General features: G+C 49.8%; 1 protein-coding gene across 5 annotated transcripts in view; it reads left to right on the forward strand.

Annotated features, from left to right (window-relative positions):
* The window catches only part of PALLD (palladin, cytoskeletal associated protein), a 368,664-nt gene that overhangs the window by 178,705 nt on the left and 165,926 nt on the right, over positions 1-24,033 (forward strand). For all 5 annotated transcript variants that reach the window (XM_025281296.3, XM_025281294.3, XM_025281295.3 and 2 more), the window contains exons 9-10: positions 12,119-12,238; positions 14,714-15,023. In XM_025281296.3, the coding sequence (XP_025137081.3) occupies positions 12,119-12,238; positions 14,714-15,023 (430 nt within the window). The remainder of the gene's footprint in view (positions 1-12,118; positions 12,239-14,713; positions 15,024-24,033) is intronic.

The following is a 24,033-nucleotide window of genomic DNA, read 5'->3' on the forward strand; positions in this document are numbered from 1 at the left end:
TTCCATTTTTGATTGGGTTGTTCGTTCTGTTGGCATTGTGCTGCATAAGCTGTTTGTATATCTTGGAGATTAATCTCTTATCTGTTGCTTTGTTTGCAGATATTTCCTCCAGTTCTTCGGGTTGTCTTTTCATTTTGTTTCTTGTTTTCTCTGCTCTGCAAACGCTGATGTGATGCCTTCTTGTTCTGCGTTGCTCCCAACCCAGCGCCCACATGTATAGTCCCCACAGCAGGTGCTGTGGTCACTTTCCAAATTACGGAAACACAACTGCATATTTTGTCTGTGACATGGTTTCATATAAAACTGATGCTGTTTAATGATCATGCTGTTCCCTGATAGAGGGAACTTCTGAGGCTCAGTCTCCTGTGTGAACTGGTGTGGAAACCCTATGGGAGTTAGGGCACATCTCTCACATTGCTATTTTAAATAGACTAGATGAATGGATATAAACACAGGAATCAAATTTCTCCGTTACCCACAAGAAAGTTTGTATGAACAAATCTATGGAGAAGGTTATCTCTTGATACTTTATTTATTTACAAATAAAACTAAAGTCTTGGGCCAAACATTCTGAAAGTATTTCTGGTGAAATGGATTAAGAGTGCTTTTGAGGTTGTATTTTGGATTCTGTTTGAATTCATGCAACTCTTTCATTGTGTTTGAATTCTGTTTGAATTCATGTAACTTCTTTCATCATGTTTTATCCATTGTCATCACCTACACAGGTGATATGATTTATTAAATGTCTTTCGTGATCTGTGTTGGAAAATCATAAACTAAGCATCATATGAAAATTCAAAACACTGGTTAGAAATTGCATAGCTCAGTTTCTGAGTACGTGTGTGTTTGAAAATTGAAAACAGTATGCCAACTAAGAAGGATTTGGTGACGAGGGAGAGAAACTCCACACACTCCCACCCCTCACACAACACACATGCCTGTCTGTTATGTTTGCTGTTTTGCTTCTAGAATTTGGTTGAACTATTTAGTGAAACCAGTGCTGAGCAGCTTCATAGGGTAGTCTGACCTCTAGAATGTCCTTGAACGCCTTTGGGTTAGTGACAGGTCATGCCAGGGAGAGCAGGATACGGAAGGCCTTCCTTATAATCGGCACATCCTCGGAACGTATCGAAAAGTCTGCCCTTTCTGTGCTCACTCAAGTTTCCTATTTTTCTTTTCCCTTCGATTTGATCTGGAAGCATTTAGAAATACAGATTCCTTCATTCCAACCACAATAATAGCATTTGCTGAAGACAAGTATCAGTATTTTTTTGGTCGAACAGTATTTCAAGCAAATCTGTCAGCGCAAGGCAAACCACATATATAGTCATCATTTATGGAAAAAAACACAACTAGTCTTCTCTGACCTCTGTAATTCCTCCACAATTGTGTTCCTCACAACACAGCTGGATTGTTCCTTTCTTTCATGGAGGACTATTACAATATTTGGCTTCAGGAGTCTACCCTTGGCATGGAGAATTACATAAAATCCATAAACATGAACAACAATCCAAGTGACTGCTTACATGAGCTGTTGAGTTAGAACTTCACAACAAGCAAATATTAACACATATTTGTAGCTGAGCAGTGTCCTGGCTTGCCTGACAAAACCACATATGATTATGATTCCTTTACTGGGAGGCGGAGGTCTAACATTGCCCTTGAAGTTGACTGATGCTTCCAGGGTACAAAACTCAACTTGTATTGAACCTTCTACTTTCCTTAAATGACTGGATGGATAGCTTCATCCCATGGACAGACCTGTGAGCTCTTCAGCCTTTTGGAATGTATGTAGGAACTGACTTCCCCCCTGGCTATTTTTTAGCCACTGTTCCATGGAGAGGAGATAAATTTTGTTAAAGGACTAGGTTGAGGGTGGTCTCCAAATGCCAAGATGAAAGATGGCTGAGATTCAGAATGCATCCAGCCTCGCCCCACTTCCTGACCCGCGCACTCTTGTGCTGTCCTCCCTGGCTGGCCTCTTCCCTTCCTTTCTTTCCCCGTTTGCTCCCTCACTTATTTGTATGTCCCTTCTTCTCTTCTCTTCATTCTCCTTCCTTTCTCTTATTCCTGGGTAAGATAAGACCTGGAAATGAAACTGAAATTCACTGGTCCCTGGACGCAGCCCCTGGAGGGGTTAGATGTTTAGATAAAGAAGGAAATAGCCAATTCCCTCCAGTTACATTACACAACGGAAGCAGGTTTTTCTCGTCTCTCCTGTGCTGCGTCAGTCTGATGTGTCTCCACTGCCTTCCTGTCTAGACAGAGGTCTGCCTGCATCCCCATCTCCTCAGCAGCTCAGTCCACAGCAGTCAGTGTGCTCAGGACCCACATGTCTCTCAGAGAGCCTGCCCCAGCCTCTTTAACATGCTGACCTTATCCTGGTTGAGTCCTTCAGAGACCTGTGTATGGGGGGCAGGGAGGGGGAAGGAGGGGAGCAGGGCACAGAAGACCTGCGTGACGGCTGTCAGCAGCAGGCCCTGACTCAGCTGGAAATGGCCACAGACTGTGCTGAGTTGCTCCTGCAGCATTGTCTCATGGCATGCAAAATCCAAACTCCAAAAACCTGTCTTATTGGTTGGGAGGTGGTGCCTGAGAAAGTGTGGCTCTCTGCTCACCAGGGCTACTCACCTTCCTAGCTCCCGAGAATGGAATCCTGAGTCAACATGTGAATGAATTATATTTTGTTACATGAAGTGAGGTGTTGAGTGGTTAGAGGGTGACTGTGAGGATGTTTGAATACAGTTCCAGGTTAAGATGATAGATTAAACAAAAGTGGGTTGGATAAAGCCTGTGGTTCCCAAACTGTGTGGCCAGACACCCCATGCGCCACACCTGCCAACAGAGGTGCTGGAGATGGTGGATATTTTCAACAAAACAGTGAGACTTGACATATAGATAAGGACTGCTGGCTTGAGACGGCTCTGCCTCACAATGTTAGATCATTCTATGTTCTCTTCGGTAATATGGTGGTTGTTATTCAGTTGTTCAGTCATGTCCAGTACTTTGTGACCCCATGAACTGCAGCACACCAGGCTTCCCTGTCCTTCACCATCTTCTGGAGCTTGCTCAAACTCATGTTCATTGAGTTGATGGTGCCATCTAACCATCTCATCCTCTGTCGCCCCCTTCTCCTCCTGCCTTCAGTCTTTCCCAGCATCAGGGTCTTTTCTAATGAGTCGACTCTTCACATCAGGTGGCCAAAGTATCAGAGCTTCAGCCTCAGCATCAGTCCTTTGAATTTTGTGAAACTGAGTTTTTGGTGTGTGTGTGATGAAGAGCAAGTCCCACATGCAAACCAGTGAGGACATGAAAGGAGAGTGGCCGGTCCAGTGTGGCCGTGAGAGGAGGGTGGGGGGGGTCCAGTGTGGACATGAGTGGAGGGTGGGGGGTCCAGTGTGGCCGTGAGAGGAGGTTGGGGGTCCAGTGTGGATGTGAGAGGAGGGTGGGGGGGTCCAGCGTGGACCATGAGAGGAGGTTGGGGGTCCAGCGTGGACATGAGAGGAGGGTGGGGGTCCAGTGTAGACGTGAGAGGAGGGTGGGGGGTCCAGTGTGAACGTGAGAGGAGGGTAGGGGGTCCAGTGTGGATGTGAGAGGCGGGTGGGGGGTCCAGTGTGGACTGTGAGAGGAAGGTGGGGGTCCAGTGTGGATGTGAGAGGAGCGTGGGGGGGTGTCCATGATAGGAGGTTGGGGGGTCCAGTGTAGACGTGAGTGGAGGGTGGGGGGTCCACGAGAGGAGGGTGGGGGGTCCAATGTGGACATGAGAAGAGGGTGGGGGGTCCAGTGTAGACGTGAGGGGGGGGGAGTCCATGAGAGGAGGGTGGGGGGTCCAGCATGGATGTGAGAGGAGGGTGGGGGGTCCAGTGTGGACGTGAGTGGAGGGTGGGGGGTCTAGCGTGGACATGAGAGGAGGGTGACTGGTCCAGCATGACTCTAGGAGGAGTTGTGCCATGGTCCAGGTCCACATACACACATACACTCATACACACATGAGTGATCATGGTGATTTAAGAATAAAATACTGATATTTTCCTTCAACTTATGTGTATTTTTAAAAACAGTAACTTCTTAAGACCTAGATATTATTACATTCTTGATAAGAACTACTTTAGCAAACAAGACTGTCACTGCATCTTTTGGTTTGGAACACCATGAAATATTGCTGAGACACTTAGGGTCTTGTGAACCAAGAAAGTCTGGTTTAATGTCTGGGGAGTGAGGGAAAGACTTGAAGCAGGAGACAGAAGGACCCCGTCACTCTGAGGACCTGAGACCTGCCTCCCCCCATGACCCACTGCCCTGGCCCTGGGAAGGCCGGCTAGGCCGAGATGCTGGGGCTCCTCTCTGGGCAATTGGAACACCCCGAAAGAAGAAAAACCCACCTGTGACAATCCAGGAGTTTCTCCAACACAGAGGCAGCTACGGGAAGGCCTGGGTGCCCAGTGCTCTCTGCTGCTCTGAGCTTCCACATGGCTCAGAACCATGAGGATGGGAAGAGATCAAACCCAGATGGAGAAACTGGCCTCTGGGATGGTATGGAAAAGCAGGATCAGCTCCCCAGAATGCAGCGTGGAGGCAGCAGATGCACTAAGAGAAATTGTGAAACAGCACCGCTATCATCAGAGAGACAAGAGAATCGGCGCATCCAGGAAGCAAAACTAAAAATACAAGAGCTGGGAGGAGGGGAGGGTGTTCAGAAAATGAGGAGTTCGTGGAATGAAAAGACTGGGAACAGAAACAAAAGGTGGGAAAATGTCTGACAAAGAAGGAGGAAAAGACAGAGGAGGGATGTAAGAGAGAAAAGGAATGAAAATCAGACGGTAGAGACCCACCCGGGTGGACCGCACATTCGCAACTAGGATTGCAGGAGGCGAGGATGAAGGGGAGGGATTATCAGTGAGATACTATGTTTATTCCCCAAACTGGAGGCAGTCAGTGTCCAGACTGAAGGGACCCTGAACGCACAATGTGTCTAGACACACTGATGGCCATGCGTCATGTGAAGTCACAGGGCCCGGGACGAGACTATGATCACCCCACACCCGAGGAGGCTGCCTCGACGCACAACAGTATTTGGATCAGAGAGCCCGGGCCTCTGAGCAGGCTCACAGCACACAGGGGTGAGGCAGGCCTTCCACGTGCTGCTGTGATGTGACCTCCAGCGCAGAGCCGGACCCCAGGCGAGCCTCTGGCTCCACGCAGAGCGGCACTCGGGATCTGTCAGACTTGCGTGCCTCAAGGACTGCCCTGCACCACCTGTCTGCAGGGTGTGCTCCTGGCAGCGAGAGAACTCACCGGCCGGAGCAAGACGCGGGGCAGGAAGGAGCGCGACAGCAAAGGCGAGCAGAGCTGGGGGCACCAACGGGGCACGGCCGCGTTGGGATGTGACGAGGGCAGACACAGTGCTGCGTTCCCCACTCAGAGCTCAGGCCCAGAGCCCATCTCCTGCCCTGACGACAGATGATGAGGGAGGCAGGTGAACTGACCCAGGTCGCATCTCTGCTTGGCCTGACCCCCATCCCTGCCTGCGGGATCAGCTGGGAGCACGCGTGTGCCTGCTCGTGGATGTGCTCTGATCTGACCCAGAGCTGAGAGCCGAAAGTCAGCCGGGTTAAACTTCAAAGCAGTCACGTGACAGACGCAGACACTGTCAGGTCTTTTGGCCAGCTCTCCCGCTCCTGCCTGTGCTCAGCCCCTCCACATGAGCCCCCACCCAACCAGAAGCCCCAGATTTCCCAGGAGACCTTGCAGCCTTGACCACTCAGGACCCCTGTGTACTTTGGTAAACACCTGGGGAAGCTCAAGTGTTTTCTGACAGTGGCAAGTTGGCCTTTTCTTTACACGACAAGATAAATGCTTGTGCTCAGTCGTGTCTGACTTTTTCAGGTGCCATGGACTGGGACCCCGCCCCCTGGACTCCTCTGTCCGTAGGATGTTCTCAGCGAGAATACTGGAGTGGGTTGCCATTTTCTTCTCCAAAATGCTTGTTAGTCAACATTTAAAAACTAAGTGAAGTCAGAGAAAAATAAGTATCATATGATGTCACTCATGTGAAATCTAAAATAATGATGCAAATGAACTTATTTGCATAACAGAAATAGTCACAGATGTAGAAAACAAGCTTAGGTTACCGAAGGAGAAGGAGGCTAGGAAGGGATAAGCTGGGAGATTGGGACTGACATGCACACACCACTATATGTAAGATAGGTAACCATCACGGACCTCCTGGGTAGCACGGGGAGCTCTGCTCAGTGCCACAACTTGTGTGGGGAAATGATCTAAAGGAGAGTGGGTGTGTGTGCATGTATAACTGATTCACTCTGCTGTACGCCTGAAACCCATGCAACGTGCAAACCGACTACACTCCAATCAAAATAAGTTACAAAGTAAAACTAAAGGGCACACTTTTGAAGGAGCTATAGATACGTGGTAAACATACAGGGAAATCAAATGTAAAGGAAGATTCAGCTGGGGTGGGTGTTGGGGGGCATTTCTAAAGAACTGGTCATCTTTCTTTTCTTAGGTTTATTGATGAGTCTGCTGGGGTTCATTTCATTGTTACTCCCTAATCTATGCGTTTTTTTTTTTAATTTTTTTATTGAAGTCTAGTTGATTTATAATGTTAGTTTTTGCTGTATGTTAAAGTGATTCAGTTTCATATATATATATATCCATTCTTTTCATATTCTTTTCCATTATGATTTATCACAGGAAGTCCTTTAAAAAAATGTATATGTCTTATAGTTACCCATACTGAATCACATCTTTCTAACTTTAGTCCAGAGTCCTTTTTTTTTCATTATTATTAATAGTTGCGTTAGCCAAATTATGTGGTTTGGAAGGTAAAAGCTGCATTTTATATTTAGTTAGGCTGGACCCCAAAGGGGAAAAAAAGGCCTGTGAAGGAAGACATTTATGAAAACATCCCCCAGTTACCCAGAGGATCCAGTAATATAATCCATGCTGCTTCCTCATTTTATATTTCTGCGAACAAAATGGTTTTGTTTGTATTTGATGAAGAGTTAAGCATGACCAAGAAGTTGAATGAAATTTGGTATTAACCTCTGAGAGGTAGTTATGTGATTAAGTATCTTTTAAGTAATAGTGAAAAAGACAGAATTTACCATCAGCAAAAAGATTTCTGACTTAGTAAGTTGTTATATGTCTTCAAATCAAAGCTTTCCAGTTAGGAAAATTGGATTCAAATAGATCATAATTAGAGTCATTAGTAAGTTTAAATTTTTCCATTTTTTAAAAGGGCAGTTTTTTAATACAAGCAAGTGAGCCTCTGTCTTTGAGACAAGCAGTCATTTCCTGATTCCCATCCCTCACCAAAATGTACTTCACGGGTGTCTTACGGTCTTTGTTCAAAGAAGATGGTCCCAGGTGAGAACTGGGTGCAGCACTGGGCTTGTGCCCTGTCTTCCTGGCTTTCTTCTTCCCTTAATGTCAGAAGCATATGAGCCAAGATGCTGCTTTCTCAGCAAAACATGAGCCTGTGTCACTTTTGGATGCAATTTTCCAAGAGAAGCAAAGCTGAACAACTTTTTAGGACGTTGGACTAAAGTTTTATCTTGTAAAAGTCCCTGAGATGTGGCAACGTCTGAAGATAACCAAAGAACTTGCTCGTGCTTTTTTATTCTGACTTTTTTGTTCTGTATGTAAACTGTCCAGTCGGTCATCAGCTCTATGCATGAACATACCTCATTTTATGCAGGAGAAGTGTTCCTGAGAATTTCTGGAAAATGAAGTTTGTTGAGTCAGATTTGAAACACGAAGCCTTTTCATTCTCTGAAGGGTCCTCTGGGTGAGAAGGGGCAGCTGTATAAACAAGCTGGGGTTTTCTTAAAATGGCATGACTTAAAAAAAAAAATCACAAAGTTGTAGATAACATAAGAAGGCACTCTGAGAGTTGACGAGGTCATTGCTCCCAGACCGATTTCTCTCATCCCTGCTAGGTAAGATTTTATCCTGATTTAAAAGGTACTTTTACAGCACAGCTCTGTATGAACTGTAGACACCGTGCTTGCAAGGAAAGCTTTTCAGGCATTTCTCTGTCTCCAGAAGCTCCATCTTCCAGGACAGTGTGATGGGGAGAGGGGCATGGGCACCCAGCAGCAAATGCTGCTGCCCACCTCCCAGAGAATGGCCAGGACAGGGTGGAGGGTGGGGGGTTTTCCCCAAATCTCCGTAGACGGGGCTGTCCATCTCTTCTCCTACCAGCAGGGCCATGTGACAGCGCCCTTGGGGCGGGTCTGGCATCCTCCCAGTGTGTCTGGTACCTGGAGGACACAGAGCCCACCTGCTCGTGCAGGTGGGTTTGCAGTGAGTTACTTGGACAGTGAGAGTAATTTGGATCTTCAGATCCAAGAAACTCCCCCTTTCCCGCCTTTCACAGCTTCATTTCCGTTGAGTTTCCTTTCTCCTGGACGAGGAGCAAATGCAGAACACCTAAAGGCCTTGTGCTGAGGAGCTCATGGGAGGCAGGGTGTGGCCTTCAGCATTTTGGCCTCAACATTAATTAACTGTGACCTTGGGAGGATCCCCTGGGACCTCGCCCAAAAGAATGAGCAATTTGAGCTAGTCCTTGTAGCCCAAATTTATGTGTTCAGTTTACAAATCCCCAGTCCCTGATGCACTTCCGGATAAATCACTTTCTCCAAGATTCGTCTTATGTGACCTGCCCGACTGGAATTGTTTCTAGCTTCGTGTCTTTCTTGTCGGTGGGGAGCCTGGAAGTGTGTGCAGTGCAGTCCGAACACACAGGGCACCCTCCCCCTGCTCCCTGTCACCCTCCCGTTCTGGCCACTGGGCCTTTGCATCAGTGATAGTCATGTGCTATAAATGTTCTCAAGCCTTTCCCTGAAAACCCTTTCCTAGTACACCAAACAGCTCCATCTAACAGGATTCCTTGATGGTTTTTGAGCCAGGAACTCCAGTGGGCCCCCTAGGGCAGTGTTTTTAAACTGTGGATCATGACTTATGAAAGCGGATGGCAACCCCCCATTCGTTTACAACAAACTAGAAGAGAAAATGCATAGTGCCCAGCATTTCCCCACTATTCATAGCACAGGAAGTCTCCAATGATACCATTATTTCAAAAAGGGAAAATAATTTTGTTTGTTGAAAGAAAGCAGTACGTTATTAATAACTCAGCATGTCTTGCGATTGAAGTCAAGGTCAACAAGCTCTCTTGGGATATAAAGGAAGACTTACTTTCATTTTATTTACTGTTTTATTGGTCTACTTTTTATTTACTTATTTTTCATCTTCACTGTGTTGGATCTCTGTTGGACTTTTCTCTAGTAGCATCGACGGCAGGGTGGCAGGGTCCTCCTCTATAGCTGCAGTGCTCAGGCTGCTCATTGCAGTGACTTCTCTTGTTTCAGAGGATGGCCTCTAGAGCAGTTGGGTTTCAGCATTTGTGGTCCCCAGGCTCTAGAGCACAGGCTCAATAATTGTGACACACGGGCTTGATCGAACCCGTGTCTCCTGCACTGGCAGGCAGATTCTTTACCATGGAGCCACCAAGGAAGCCTTAATTGGTCTACTTTTGCATTTCCTACTTCTGTTGGTATGTAAAAGTTAAGAGATGTAATTTTAATAAATAGCAGTATTTTTATTATAAGATAGTACTTCTTATAAACCCACCATGTTTACAGCATAAGTTGTTTTGAGGCCAGTTTGCTAATCTCATCCCTGGTGGTTGGCTCCAGGGGAGATGCCTTACTCTGAACTCTGAGAAGCATGCCATCGGGGCTGTCAGAGGCAGGGAAGCACAGCCCCCACCAAGGTCTGCCAGCTCTTGCTACAAGGCCCAGGGGCGCAGACACCAGTGCCTCCATGGGGCGACCACTGTGTGGCGCCTGACTCTGTGGTTCAGCCGTTCGCAGCTCTGTGGTCCATGTCAGGCTTGGCCCCGCCCCCATGGGCGCACGTGGTGGGCGTGGCCAGCCTCCAGGGTAGCTGGGATGAGCCAGTGGACTCGGGTGATGGGCAGTGGCCCATCCCAGCTTGGGGGGCCCAGAGTTCCAGGTCACCAAGGGTCCATCAGCGCTCGCAGAGATGAAGCAGAGGGACAGGGCCCCCGAGACTTTGGCTCCAAAGGGACGTCGTTCCCACCGCCCCCAGGTTAAAGCAGCTGCCAGGCCAGCTGACTCTCAGGACTGGGACAGAGCCCAGTGCAGGGGGGCCTGGGTGTTGGAGGAAAACCCCCAAGTCCGAGGACTGAAACAGGACTGCAGAGCCTGGTGTGGGGGGTGCCTGGGTGTAGGAGGGGAACCCCCCAGATCCCAAGACTGATACAGTACTGCAGAGCCTGGTGTCGGGGGGAGCCTGGGTGTAGTAAGGGAACCCCCAGATCTCAGGACTGAGACAGGACTGCAGAGCCTGGTGTTGGGGGAGGCCTGGGTGTAGGAGGGGAACTCCCAGATCCCAGGACTGAGACAGGACCTCAGAGCCTGGTGTTGGGGGGGGAGGGGCCTTGATGTAGGAGGGGAATCCCCAGATCCCAGGACTGAGACAGGACTGCAGAGCCTGGTGTGGGGGTGCCTAGGTGTAGGAGGGGAACCCCTAGATCCCAGGGCTGGGACAGGACTACAGAGCCCCATGTGGAGGGCCTGGGTATAGGAGATAGCCCCCCAGATCCCAGGCTGAGACAGGATTGCAGAGCCCGGTATGAGTGGGGCCTGAGTGTAAGAGGGGAACCCCCGATCCAAGGCCTGGGACAGGACTGCAGAGCCTGGTGTGGGGGTGCCTGGGCCTGGGTGTAGCAGGAGCAGCCGCAGCCATTCCTGCAAACAAGCCACAGCACAGTCTCACGTATTCCGCATGATGTACGATTAATTGGTGTCTGTGGGAATCAGAAATACACAACGTTTCTTAACATTTACCAACACAGCCGTCCTATGTCACTGATGCAACATAGACCGTCATTCCATGTAATAATAGGTAATAGACTCCCAAAATGACAATGCATATTATGCATACATTGATTAACTAGGAATAGGTACTGCACTCTACATTAAGCTTCTTTTTAGCAAAACCACCGACAGTTCCTTACGACGTAGCAGTCACCCTAAGTCACCAGGCAGTGCCCTAAGCATAGTGCGTATCTTGTCACAACCATAGATGGTCATGAGAGTGAAGTCTGGAGCCTGACTTGGTTCAAATTCTGATTTTGCCACTCATGAACTGCATGACTTAGGGTAAATCAGTCAGCCTTTCCATGCTTCAGCTTTCCTATCTGTAAAACAGGCTAATCATAGGAAATGCAACTTGCAAGGTTGGCATGAGGGTTAAATCTAAACTCATGTCTGTTCCGTGCTAATAGTGGTACCTCGTGCTGAGAAGGGCTTCCGTAACTCTGAACCGTTGTGATGGTTACCCGCATCGACCCTCATGACAACCCTGTGATGGATGATTTATGAGTCATGGTCCATACAAGACCCAGAGGGTACATTCTCTTACTGTCTCCATCTTTAGGTAAGAGGTAGACCAGAGGCACAAAGGCACCACGTGGCAAGACCCTCATTCGTGCCCCGGTCTCCCGGTCTCTGGTCCCAGAGTCTGAGCTTCTCACCCCACAGAAGACAGCCACGCTGTGTAACAATAGCTTCCGGAGTAACTGTCTGCAAACATTTCCCCGTTGTGTTCTCTTTTCCCCATTGTTAGCTTCTCAGTGAAGCTTGATGTCCCCAGTAAGGGCTTCAGTTGAGCAGCTCTTTTGTTATTGAGAAACTTCATGAGCATCAGCCAAACGAGGCAGGGCTGGCGTCTCCCACGTACCGAGCGTACGGGCACACACGTTGCAAACCTCTTGTGTGCTCGTCGTAGTACCCTCACGAGGAGTACGTTATCCCTGTTTTATAGGCGAAGAAGCCAAGGCTGATGAAGACAGAGCTTGGCCACAATCACCAAGCATCCATCTGACACCAAAGCTTTGCCACCAGGTTGAACAGCTAAATTAAATGTCAAGAGATTCCACTGTGAATACTTCATAAAGTGACCCCATGATAACTGTTACCGAATTTGCTTGGGTTAGAAGGCAGAAGTCTGGCTTCTTGGGAGCAACCCTGTGGGTGCCTTCTTATGAGTGACTTGGTTCTCTTCCTTCCAGAGGAGATCTGCACCCTGGTTATCGCAGAGACATTCCCCGAGGACGCTGGCATCTTCACGTGCTCGGCCAGCAATGATTACGGCTCAGCAGCCAGCACTGCCCAGCTGGTGGTCACCTCAGGTACGCCAGGTCCCCACTGCAGAAAGGACCACCCGGAGGACTGCCCAGCCTCCAGGAGTCATGCTAAGAATCCGTGCTTCATCACAAAACAGAAGGCTGGGGTGGGGGGCGCTGGGAGGCGGGGGGAGTGGGTTGGGGACGGGGTTTGGGCAGTGGGAAACAAGAGCTGAAAACACAGGGTGATGATAGTGTGGTGAGAGAACACACGTAGGCAGCTATTTCGGGTGTGTGTTCTCTGTCTTGGGAACAATGGAGCTGGCTGCCCGTGTCTTTCTGCCTACCGGGATGACGCAGGGATCGGGAGGCACCAGGGCGAGTCAGTCACTGTTTAACCCCACTCAGTAGACCCAGAGAAACGGCAGAGATCGTAGAAACCAGATTCCACTGAGAGCTGAGTCCTACGAAGAACTCAAGCAGCACATTTTATTGTTCAAACCAACCTCCAAGAATATCGGGGCATTTTTGTAAACTCAGAAACTTAGCACTTAGGGAAAGCTTGAAACCATTCTTTTCCTCTGTTGCTTTAACCTTTAGTTAACTGTTTTCTGGGGCTTCCCTCATGGCTCAGTAGTAAAGAAGCTGCCTGCAATGCAGGAGAAATGGGTTTAATCCCTGGGTGGGAAAGATTCCCTGGGGAAGGGAATAACAACCCACTCCAGTATTCATGCCTGGAGAATTCCATGAATAGAGGAGCCTGGTGGGCTATAGTCCATGGGGTCACAAAAGAGTCAAACATGAGTATTCTGCTATTATTAAGTAGCCTTAGTTGGGTTTTATGGCGATATTTCTGTTGTTTATTTTACAACGGTTATAAAATACCTCTTTGACCAAGGCGGCACCTAGCACCGCGGTCAGGATGCAGTCGTCAGCTGGAGGTGGATTCAGTGCTCTGGAAGTTTAAAGGGATTTCTCTAGAAGCCGGCAAGCTGGTTGGTAGGGGGCGGCAGAGACACAGACAAACCAGTTTAGGGCGGTGGGAGGGATTCCTGATTCTTCATCTTCAGTAAGAAAGGAACTGTAAAGTTCTCCTTCACAGGGCTGTGCTGGCAGGACTGAGTGCTCTGTTAACAGGAGGCTCCAGGGTTGTGATCGGAGCCACAGAGGGGGCCCAGTATTTGATTTCGGGCTGAAGACGGTCCCAGCGAATGGCGCCAGCACCGGTGCAGTGCTCTGACCATGCAGCCAAAGCGCCAGCCCCACGTCTGTGTGACTGAGATTAGCAAGTAGTATTTCCCGGTTTTCTCAAGGGTAAACCTACTCTCGGCCAAACGTGATCAAGAGCTGTTCTCAAGCTTTCTGCTCACCCCAGGGAGCACCTTCAGGACGCTCCAGAAGCCCTGCTGGGTGCTGGGCGCTGGGCGGGGCACAGGGCCCTCGGAAGACACACCCTGTGTCAGGACGCTCTGTTGTCCTGGGAAATGAGCAGTGATTTCTGCACTGAGTCACAGCTGCAGCAGTCCCCTGAACGGGAAATAATTCCCTATGAGGTCGTAAGACATTTCCCTGAGAGCCTCGCTTGGCTTTAGGACAGACAAGTGAAGGAATGAGTTCCCACTGCTCAGCACAGAAAACCTCTGTAGCCTGAGCTAAGCTCAGCGAAGCACAGGTAGGGTGTTCTAGGCTGAAACAGAGAGGATGAAGTGGCATCCGTTGACAGCATTTGTGTGGTCTTTTTCTTTTTTTAATTTATTTAAAGTGAAGTTGCTCAGTCCAACTCTTTGCGATCCCATGGACTGCAGCCTACCAGGCTCCCCAGTCCATGGAATTTTCCAAGCAAGAGTACTGGAGTGGCTTGCCATTCCCTTCGCCAGGGGGATTTTCCTGACCCAGGGATCGAACCTGGGTCTCCCACATTGCGGGCAGATGCTTTACCATCTGAGCCACCAGGGAAGCCCAGATTTATTTAATTGGAGGATAATTACAGTATTGTGGTGGTTTTTGCCATACCCTGACATGAATCAGCCACTGGTGCACATGTGTGCCCCCCATCTTGAACCCCCTCCCACCTCCGTCCCCACCTCATCCCCCAGGGTGTCCCAGAGCACCGGCTTTGATGCCCTGCTTCACGCATCAAACTTGCACTGGTCATCTATTTTCCATACGATAATATACATGTTTCAATGCTATTCTCTCAAATCATCCCACACTTGCCTTTTCTCACAGAGTCCAAGAGTCTGTTCTTTACATCTGTGTCTCTTTTGCTGCCTTGCATATAAGGTCGTTGTTACCAGTAGTCTGTTGTCATCTTTTTTTAGCTCTTGTTTGAAATTTGTTAATAACCTAGTAGCTGGGGTCCCACTTGTGAGCCACCTGGGAGATGAAGTCCAGCCTGGGGGACCAGCCTGCCCTGCCCCACCGCTGCCCCCTCCAACACTGTCCCGCAGCAGCCCCCCGCCTGGGCTCTAGGCTGTGGGTGGGGTGGGAAGGGGCTGCAGCCACGCCATCTCACCGAGTTTCCTCTTCTCCCTCCCTCAGCCAGCACAGACGCCTGCGGCTACGACTCAGCAGGAGAGTCCGGCAGTGGCCACTTCCCGCTGCCCTCTCCCCTATGGGAGGCAAGCCCCTTCGAGCTGGTGGCGCAGAAGCCAGCAGAGGCCCCTCCCAAGAGCGGCCCTGAGTCGGGGCTGAGCTCTGCTTCCGACAGGGAAGCCACCTGTGTGCACCCCGCACGCGGAGTGAACGGAATGGTGAATGGCCGAGCTGAGGGCGGCACCGCTCTCCCCAGCCCGCCCGCCCTGCTGTCCCCCGTGAAGGAGCCCCCGCCTCTGCTCGCCAAGCCCAAGCTGTGAGTACCCCTGCTGCACGTCCATGGTCCAGCCTCTGCCAGGGGCCTGGGGTCCAGACCTCCCCCTGGGCAAAGCCTCCTGCAGGCAGGTGTCCCGGCTGTGTGACCTTGTTACTCAATGGGGCACCTCAAATGTAAAAAACACCCCAAAGCAGAGAAGTATGTGAGAGGCTTGGTTCAACCTGCCTTTTGCTAAAAACTGTAGCTGGTTTCAGCTGCGAAGGTGTCCTGCCCGGGGCAGAGGTGTCTTCAGAAGGTGGGGAAGGGCCTGCTGAGAGCCGGCCTGTGAAAATCACTGCCACTGTCTTAAGTGGAGGAGTTGGTGAGGAAACCTGACTAAGCACGGAGCCTGTGGCTGAAGATGGAGGTTCCAGGTGTGGCAGGCTGCTGGAGGGGTGGAGGGAGAGCGCCTCCCCCAGCACAAGCCGCTGGGTGCAGGGTTCCACGAAAGGCATGCTTCCACCCACACCACCTTCCTACTTGGTTCCCACTGTTACAAAAGGATGGTGATGCTTATATGCGCAGTTTGCACTGGTGCCTCTGGGGAGGGTGGTGGTGAACCCATTAGAGAGTCAGTTAAGGGATCCCTCTGAGCAGAGCAGAGCTGAGTCCCTGCTCTGACGGAGGTCAGCGGGAATGTCAGAGTCCTATCACTGAGGCCATGTTGCCACGAGGATGGACTCCCCAGGGCCTGTGCTCCCCTCGCTGTCTGGGGGAGGGGTGTGCTGTGGGGCAGGAAGGCAGCCTCAGGACAGGAGTGACTGCTTCCTCCCCCTGCCTGTGGCTCATTGTGGGAACAGGCCAGTTTTCAGATTAGGATGGCATCTTGCATTTGTTCATCACTTTATTGTTTATTGGGCAGTTTCATGGGCATTATTAGACCACTCAAATAACAAATCAGCCAGACTAGTGCCTGAGTCAACAGATGGGCAGGCACTTCTGTGAAAGGAAACTTCTGCACTGCCCTGTATCGCAGCTTCAGAACTTGCTTTTATTATCTTTTACAATGAACACCTCAGGCTTCCTCCTGTATCTGCCGGGCTCATTTTGTGGGTGGTGGGCTGCTCAGTTGTGTACAGTAGCATGTTCCTCACCTAGACAAAGCCCCCCTGAGATGCGGGACAGGTCTCAGCAGCTCAGAGACGCCACCTGAAGAGAGGCTTATGCCCCTGTAGCTCCAGCCCACTGAATTAATTGTCTCTGCCGTCTGCTTTTATCTTTGCATCCAGAGTGTGTATTTGTAGTGCTTTGGATGAAGCAAGGGACCAGCCCTCCTGGGGCAGAGAGGGAAGATGTCCACTGACAAGACCTGCTGGTTCTTGAGTATAAATCACAGGAGAGCAAACAGAAGGGGCTATTCACAGGCCTCGCAGTCTCCGTATCTCAGGGGTTTCAGCAGCTCTTCAGCTGACTCAACTGTGTGGGGGGATGTCTATAAAAGATAGACGGAACACTTCTGTGGTTATTAAGAGCTACTTGAATGGCTCGGGCACAAATTTGCAGACTGACATCATGATCTGCTTACTAGTCAGGTGTTGAGTTTAAAGTCAAGTCCAGGGAGGGTGGATTTCAGTGTCTAAATTCCCTTCATGAGGAAATTGAGGGAAACTTGGTAGCTTAGAAGTCACATTGCTGGTAGCAGGTTTTGTCCTGCTTTCTGTTTTCAAATCTTTGTGTGTAAGTATATCCTTAGAGCATCCCTTCGTGATGTCCATGTTGTATGAGTACCTTCCAGTTACTATGGAGGAAATAACATGTGATTGACCCTTCCAACATATATATCAATTTTTAAATTTTCTTAGGAATTGTAGCACTTTTTTGGGTTTTGTTTTCATCACAAAGCGAGTGCATGCTTGAAGCGGCAGGTCAAACAATACAGAAGTGGTTGAGGGAACCAGTGCCAAGGTCTGGTATGAGGCCTTCCACCCCTTTCTCTGTTACCTGAGAAGGTTGGCTCATTGTTTTAAAGGTTGTATCCATTGATAGGAATGCCATTGAATGACATCTATAGGTAATGTGGAATGATGTCCAGGGTGTCAATGATTAATGTAACCACTAAGTAAAATTCTTATACATGTCTGTTTCTTTTCATACTTTGGGAAAAAATGAAATTTTGAATCTTAGGATTAGCAGTGGAAAAACTGGTCCACTTGAATCTTTTTTCATCAACCCATGATTTTACTCCTTTTCATAGAAAAGGAGAGGCTTATATTTGAGGGGTGGGTAGGGAACTTTATGGCATACCATTCATCTGAATCATTTGTAAGCAAACAAATAGGAAACAATTAGGAGGGACTGAAAATAGTAGGAATTTAAATATTTACTCTTATTAAGTGAATCTGAAAAGGGTATTTTATTTGTTAAATTCCTGAAATAGTGTCATTGTTAGAAGGAAAATCTCTTTGTATTTTTCCTCTCAAAGAGCTCAGTAGCAATCATGAGAGGTGGGGAAAAAGACTAAAATGAAAAGATAGAAATGTCCTGAATTCCTTTCTGCAGCAAGATTCTAGAACAGAAACCCCCAGCATAGGTCTTGGCGCCCTCCCAGCCCCTGGCTGCTGCTGCCTCTGCCCTGAGGGTGCGCCCCCCCCAACACCCAGGGTTGTGGGTTCGCCTGTTCACACCCAAGGCGGTGTCCTTGGTGCAGACTCTGCCCCTCCCCCGGTGTGAGTTCCCTGGGGTTGAGCATAGCCGTTCAGTGACATCCAGGTGCCCACACACCACACCATAGACCAGAGGGCACTTTCACTGCACCCAGGGAAGTCGTGAGAGTGTCCGAGAGTCCCCGTGTCTGACACCCAGCGTCGTCCCTCGCAGTGCACAGGAGAGGTGAAGTGCGGCTGAAATCACAGTGCTTATCAGAGCCAAAGAGGAGGGAAGGAAGGTAAAATAGCTTGTGAGCTACTTGTCATGTTATCATCCTTGTTCAGAGTAAGTCTACAAATGCTGCCTGAAGAGGCAACATAAATACACCACTCGGTTTGTTAATGGGAAACAAAACCCTGTCTCTTTATTCTTGCCAAAAAGCAGTCCCTGAAAGACACAGGTGTGTGTCATCTCCGGGGAAAACCTGGGGGGCACCTCAGGGCCACACTGAGCAGGCGGCGTTCGGAAAGCACAGAGAAGCAGGTCCTGTCCGCTCACCAAGCGCATCCCCTGCACCAGGCCCAGAGGTGTGGAAAGAGCGGATGCTGCTGTCAGACCCTGTCACTTCCTGCTTCTTTGACGTTCTTCCTGTGTGTGTGGAAGGAGCCGATGAGGTGTCCGAGAGGCGACGGGAGGAGGGGAAGCCGGGGCACGTCCTTGTGCTGGACGCAGGACCGCTCAACGGGGAGACAGTGCACGCTTGTGAGCCGAGCGCGGGTCCTCCCTCTGCCTCAGAGCCCCAACCTGTGTCTGTGGATGGCGCCGTGACCCTGCAGCGCTCCCTGCTCGGTCACCTGCCCGAGGTGTGGGCGGAGCTTCCTCTGCTTGCGTTCTCACTGCCCCGCCCCGGCTGCCGGAGGAAGCAGTGTCAGGATTCCTACCTGAAAGGGCCAAATGGCTTCTCAGATGGGCTGCTCCTGGGGACCCTTGCGTCTTCCTCCTTGCTCTCGCTCCCACCCTAAGACCCCGATTCTTCCTGCAGCGCTTGTCTTACAACGGGACAGGCCCTATAAATGCACTGCTGCTACCGTGTCGCCTGGTCCAGTTCCGGGCTGACATCCGCATGATGAGGAGCAGTGGTTAGAGCAGACAGGAGTAGGAGGGGCAGCCTGGACCCTCTCATCAGAGGATCAGCTGAGCCGGACCTGCCCTGCCTGGAAGCTCCCCATGGTCCCCACCCTGCTCCTAAACACGAAATTGGGGCATGGCGTCCCCTTGCCTGGAGTGTTCACTCCCTGGCATGTCTTTGGGCTGCAGACGGCTGGCTGCCCCCTTTGTTCCCTGTTACCACCTGCCCTGAGGCGTCCCCAGCTGTCCCCATAAACCACACTCTCTGCTGTCCCCACAGCACGGAGCTGCTTCTGATCTCTGCTCACTTGCCTGCAGGCTGGTTTGGGTGATGTTTCTCCCATGGGGATGCTTCTTACCGTGGAAGACCTCACTGCTGTTTTGCTGGGTCCTTGGTCAGGGCCTGACAGACTGTAAATGCGCAGAAATATTTTGAATGAATGAAAGAAGAACAGACCCACAAAGAGCAAGAAGTCTCTCCCGTTTAGAGTGACCTCATTCCTCAGGGTTACTTCTGACCCAGGTACACAATAGGGTCTCTAGTCTCTGTCTCCACCAACCACAGAGGTTACTCACTTGATGGTACTTCCCACTGACCCGCTTGTCCTAGAAGCTGAGTAAATCAAATTAAAATTAAATTTGATTTAGTTAAAATTAAAATTAAGCTTAGTGGATCAAATTAAAATCCCACTGATGGAGTTACAGTAGAGAAGGACATCCAGGGTACTTGATTTGGGAGGCTTTTCACTTCGTTTCTTCTGCGTCACCTTTTATGAATGTCTTACTTTACAACGCTGTAGAGAGCATGAGGTGTGTGGAAAAGCGAGGGGCCCTTGCACCCTGCTGCCTGCTGGCCGGAGAGCAGGCACGCTGCTGCTTCAAGCTGTGTGTCCTTGACCGGTCGGCACTGTCTGACGCGGACGTCTGCTTACCTTCCAGGGCTGCTGGCTGCTCCTCCCCATCCTGTTTACGTGGGACGCGGCCCAGGCCCCAGGCGCAGCCCTGTCAGCACGTTGGAAGTTTTCCTTCCTTTCACCTTTCCTGGCTGGGGTTCAGGATCTCGCTCTTGAATTCTGTCACTCTGCCTGGTTGGCTTTAGAACACAAATGGTCTCCTAGGTCCTATCCTAGGTTAAGCCTTACCTGCTAGATCTAAACACACAGAACAAAGAGAAAATGAGGAAAGCGGTTGGGGGCAAAGTAAGGAACAAAGGTCAAAGAGAGCCCTCCCCCAGCAGGTATGATGAGGTCCTTAAAGATACAGACATGTCCTAAAAGAAGCTTGAGTCCTTCTTGTGTCTAAAATAGAGTTGGAAGTATTTGCTGATAACACTATGTATATTTGAAGTAGTTCTCAGCCATCCAGAAGAATACTTTGTGTTCATCTTAAATATTAGGTGCTTTCTGTGAACGAGTGCATGATGATGCAATGCCTCTTCAATGAATCCATCTCATCTCGTCTAAGTGCATATGAGGACCCCTTGGGTGATCACAAAGTGAGCTGGAAAATGTAGTCCCTGCTGGCTAGAGACCTTTTATTTTTAAAGAGGCAGATCTGGCTCAGAGGAAAGACAGAGCCGTGTATGAACCACATGCCCAGAGACAGTGCTATGAATCTGGTGTCCAAATATTAACAAAAGTGTTGAGCAGAAACTACTAGAAGAAACTGATGTATGACCTGAATACATACTGTGAAAGAAAAAGAAGTACTATTTCAACAAACTAAATGTGTGTTATGTGGGATTCTCTGGCAGTCCAGCAGTTAGGACCTGTGTTGTCACTGCTGAGGGCACTTTTAGTCCTTGGTTAGGGCACTAAGATCCTGTAGGTCACGCGGCATAGCCAAAAAAATAAGTAAAAGTTCCTACTGTGTGTTGGAAGGAAATACAGCAGATGTTACCAGGAGCTCTCAGGTAGGTGGGCTTCTGAACACGTGATGTTTTCTTGTTCACTTGATTTCCCAACTGATTTTTTAGTATGAGTTCTTTTATGCTTACAAGTGTTATTTTAAAAGAATAAGCCCTGGAACTTTCCTGGTGGTCCTGTGGTTAAGACTCCACTCTTCTAATGCAGGGGCCCGGGTTCTGTCCCTGACTGGGGAGCTGAGATCCCACATGCCTTGTGGCATGACCAGAAAAAAAAAAAAAAGAGACAGTTTTTTTAAAAATCCAATTTTAAAAATTCATTAACAAAATAAGCCCATTTGTAGCCTGTCTCTGCCATCCTCCACCCTCTGTACAGCCTCAGCTCAGTCACCTAGGCTGGTCAGCTCTGAGCACAGCTGGAGGCAGGAGGCTGTGGCCCCATGAGCTCCCCCCCTCCCCGCCCCCCGCCCCCCTCCACCCCCAGCCCCGGCCCCGAGCCCTCCTCTCCTCCCAGACGCCAGAGGCTCCTGGACTCCCCGTGGGCTGTGACCGCATCCTGGGAGCCCTCCCTGGAGAACACCCTGTGTTCCAGACAGACTCTGCTCCTCACTCACTGTCTGTGCTCCTCTCCTCTCCACCAACCACACCCCCTTCCTCCAAAGGCGTGTCTCAGGCATTGGGATAAAAGTGACAGGAGTCAGACATTTCCATCTTAAAGCCCAGATAAGCCAGATATTTTACAGGTCAGCCTTGAGTGGCCAGTCCACATGGGGCCTCGCATAGAAAGTAGGATGAAACTTCCGGCTCAGAAGCACTGGGGAAGGAGAAGAGACGCAAAAAGGAAGATTGAGTTTCCGAGTCAGATAACAATACTGTCAGGAAAATACCTGCCAAGTGAGGAAGAGGGGCTGTGGCGAATGGGATGAATAAGAGCCAGCAAAGCTGAGGCCAGCCATGAGAGAGGTCAGGGAGTCCAGGATAGGACTTGTGTGCTTTGTGGAAATGGGGAGAACCCATTGGGATTGGACACTGGCCCGCGGTGCCCCCAGGGAGCCTGGTCTCAGGACTCGGTAACAGCCGTGGTCTGCCCTCCAAGGTGAACACCGCATCAAGGCTTTCTCCTTGGCTGGCACCACCGGCCGGGCCCTTGCTGGGTCAGAAAGGGAAGCAGGTGAAGCCGGATTGGGGCTTGAGGGGAAAAGAGCTAGGAGTCAAGGGAATGGACACCAAGGATGAAGATGACTCAGGAGGGGAGATGGGAGAACAGGGAGATGGGGAAGCAAGCGAAGGGGGAGAGGATGCTCAAAGTTCAAAACCTCAAGACAGAGGAACTTGCGAGTGGCTGAGGCATTCCAGGGATGTCTGAGTGTCCAGTGGAGGTGCAGGACAGGCTGTCACAGCATGGAGAAGGTGGTCAGGGAGTCCAAAGGGGACACTTGTCTGTGTCTGACTCTGTGACCCCATGGACTGTAGACCGCCAGGCTCCTCTGTCCATGGGATTCTTCAGGCAAGAGTACTGGAGTGGGTTGCCATGCCCTCCTCCAGGGGATCTTCCCAACCCAGGGATTAAACCCGGGTCTTCTGCAATGCAAGTGGGTTCTTTACCAGCTGAGCCACAAGGGAAGCCCAAGAATACTGGAGTGGGTAGCTTGTCCCTTCTTCAAGGGATCTTCCCAACCCAGGAATCGAACCAGGGTCTCCTGCATTGCAGGCAGATTCTTCACCAGCTGAGCCTCCAGGGAAGCCCAAAGTGGACACTTTAGAGAAACGTTTATATGGATGACGGCCAGGGGAAGCAGTGAAGCTGTCACCCTAACCTGGCCAGGGCTGGCGTCAAGCTGGGGAGAGGGGTGCTGGGCGGGCGCAGAGACCTTGAAGAGAGGCAGCCACCCGGGGGGATCAGCACTGTCCTCGGAGTGGACTGGGGAGTCCAGGACCACGCAGGACCATTCTGGACCACATGATCCAGAGAGGATCAAAACAGGTTTCCTAACATTCTCAAGACTTCAGTAATGTGCTACAGTACAGAAGCATTTCCAGTGACACTGTTCTAGGAGGCGGGGTGTTGTGTGGGAATAAGGACCCCACAGATAACCCTGCAGAGGGGGCTCTGTGGGCCCAGAGCAAGGGGGCTAGGAGGAGAGGCAGGGGGGCCGGGAGAAGAGGCAGGGCCAGGCTGCCTTGGGGGAGGGGCGGGGCAGGACCGGCAGGCGCCCGGGGTCACCTGCTGGGGTTTTACGCCCAGCAACCCAGGCACAGTATCAGTACTGAGAAGCAGATGGCCATCTCCAGTCCAGTTCACACTTGTTTGTTCGTAGCAGTGTGTTTTTATTTTATTTTATTTCCATCGTAGCAGTGTGTTCGTTCTGTGGTTATCCACCTCTTCCACCCAGGGAAGACTGTGAGTGGGTTTTTATTGCACAAGCCTCTTTCCTAGATTTTCATACTGTAAGGCAGTCATTCTCAGCTAATGAGTCTCTAACCCATCGGTATTGAATTTCAGTTTGTGTCTACAACTTTTACTACTAGAAAATTTATTTCTGTCTGCTGCAACAGACCAACATTGGGTTGCCAGTTTTGTTTCTGTTTTTTGTTTTTTTTTTTACCATCCATTTCTTTTTTTCTGTGAACATGTAGATTCTTCACTGAACAGAATCCATCACCTAATGGTGAAAATATTAGTCACAGGGAGCTTTATTTGAGTTAATTCCTCTTACATGTGTAAAAGCAGACTGCTCATTTTCTCAGCAAACCTAAGGATGACTGTTTCCTTACTTGACTTAAGTTACGATTACACAAACCTCGTGGAGAGCGCTGGAATGGATGTTGGTTTTTGAAAACTTTTTCCATATGTGGCAGGGAACTGGATATTCTTTCATTTGGTTTTACGAATAAGGTCCTTATTAAACGAGTTGGATAAAATACGTAGATTTTCATGAGACACGTTGGCTGGATAACCGTGTGTAAATTGACACACACGTTTGCTCCCTTCTTCAAAAGGAAGCTATGAATTAATTGTAGTCAGGACCTGCAGCTTTGCTGTGCGAGGTTTACATCTTCTGACCCTGGGTGTGGAGATCATACGAGGGTGATGTGGGCGCCTCCTGTGATCAAGGCTGTGGGAAGGATATGTATTGACTCTGAAGGTTTTTGATGATGCTCAAAAGCCTTTGTAAACAAAAGTGTTCAAGTAGTGTCTCTGTCTCTTGCGTCTCTCCCCCATCTTAACTCAGAAACCCTGGAGTGTGCCTGTTCTATGCGCTGCTTCAGTTCTCAGCATCCCGTGGGTCCCCCTCATATGTCTATGTGACTGAGGGTGTATCTTTGCAGATGGTCTTTGTGACTCCAGCCTCCTGGTATGAAGCTAGTGACACCGTGGATTCACTAGCATATTCTCCAAGTATTTTCCCTTCTCTCTGCATGTTGGGAACC

Source organism: Bubalus bubalis, chromosome 3 (genome assembly GCF_019923935.1).
Source record: "Bubalus bubalis isolate 160015118507 breed Murrah chromosome 3, NDDB_SH_1, whole genome shotgun sequence".
NCBI lineage: Eukaryota > Metazoa > Chordata > Mammalia > Artiodactyla > Bovidae > Bubalus > Bubalus bubalis.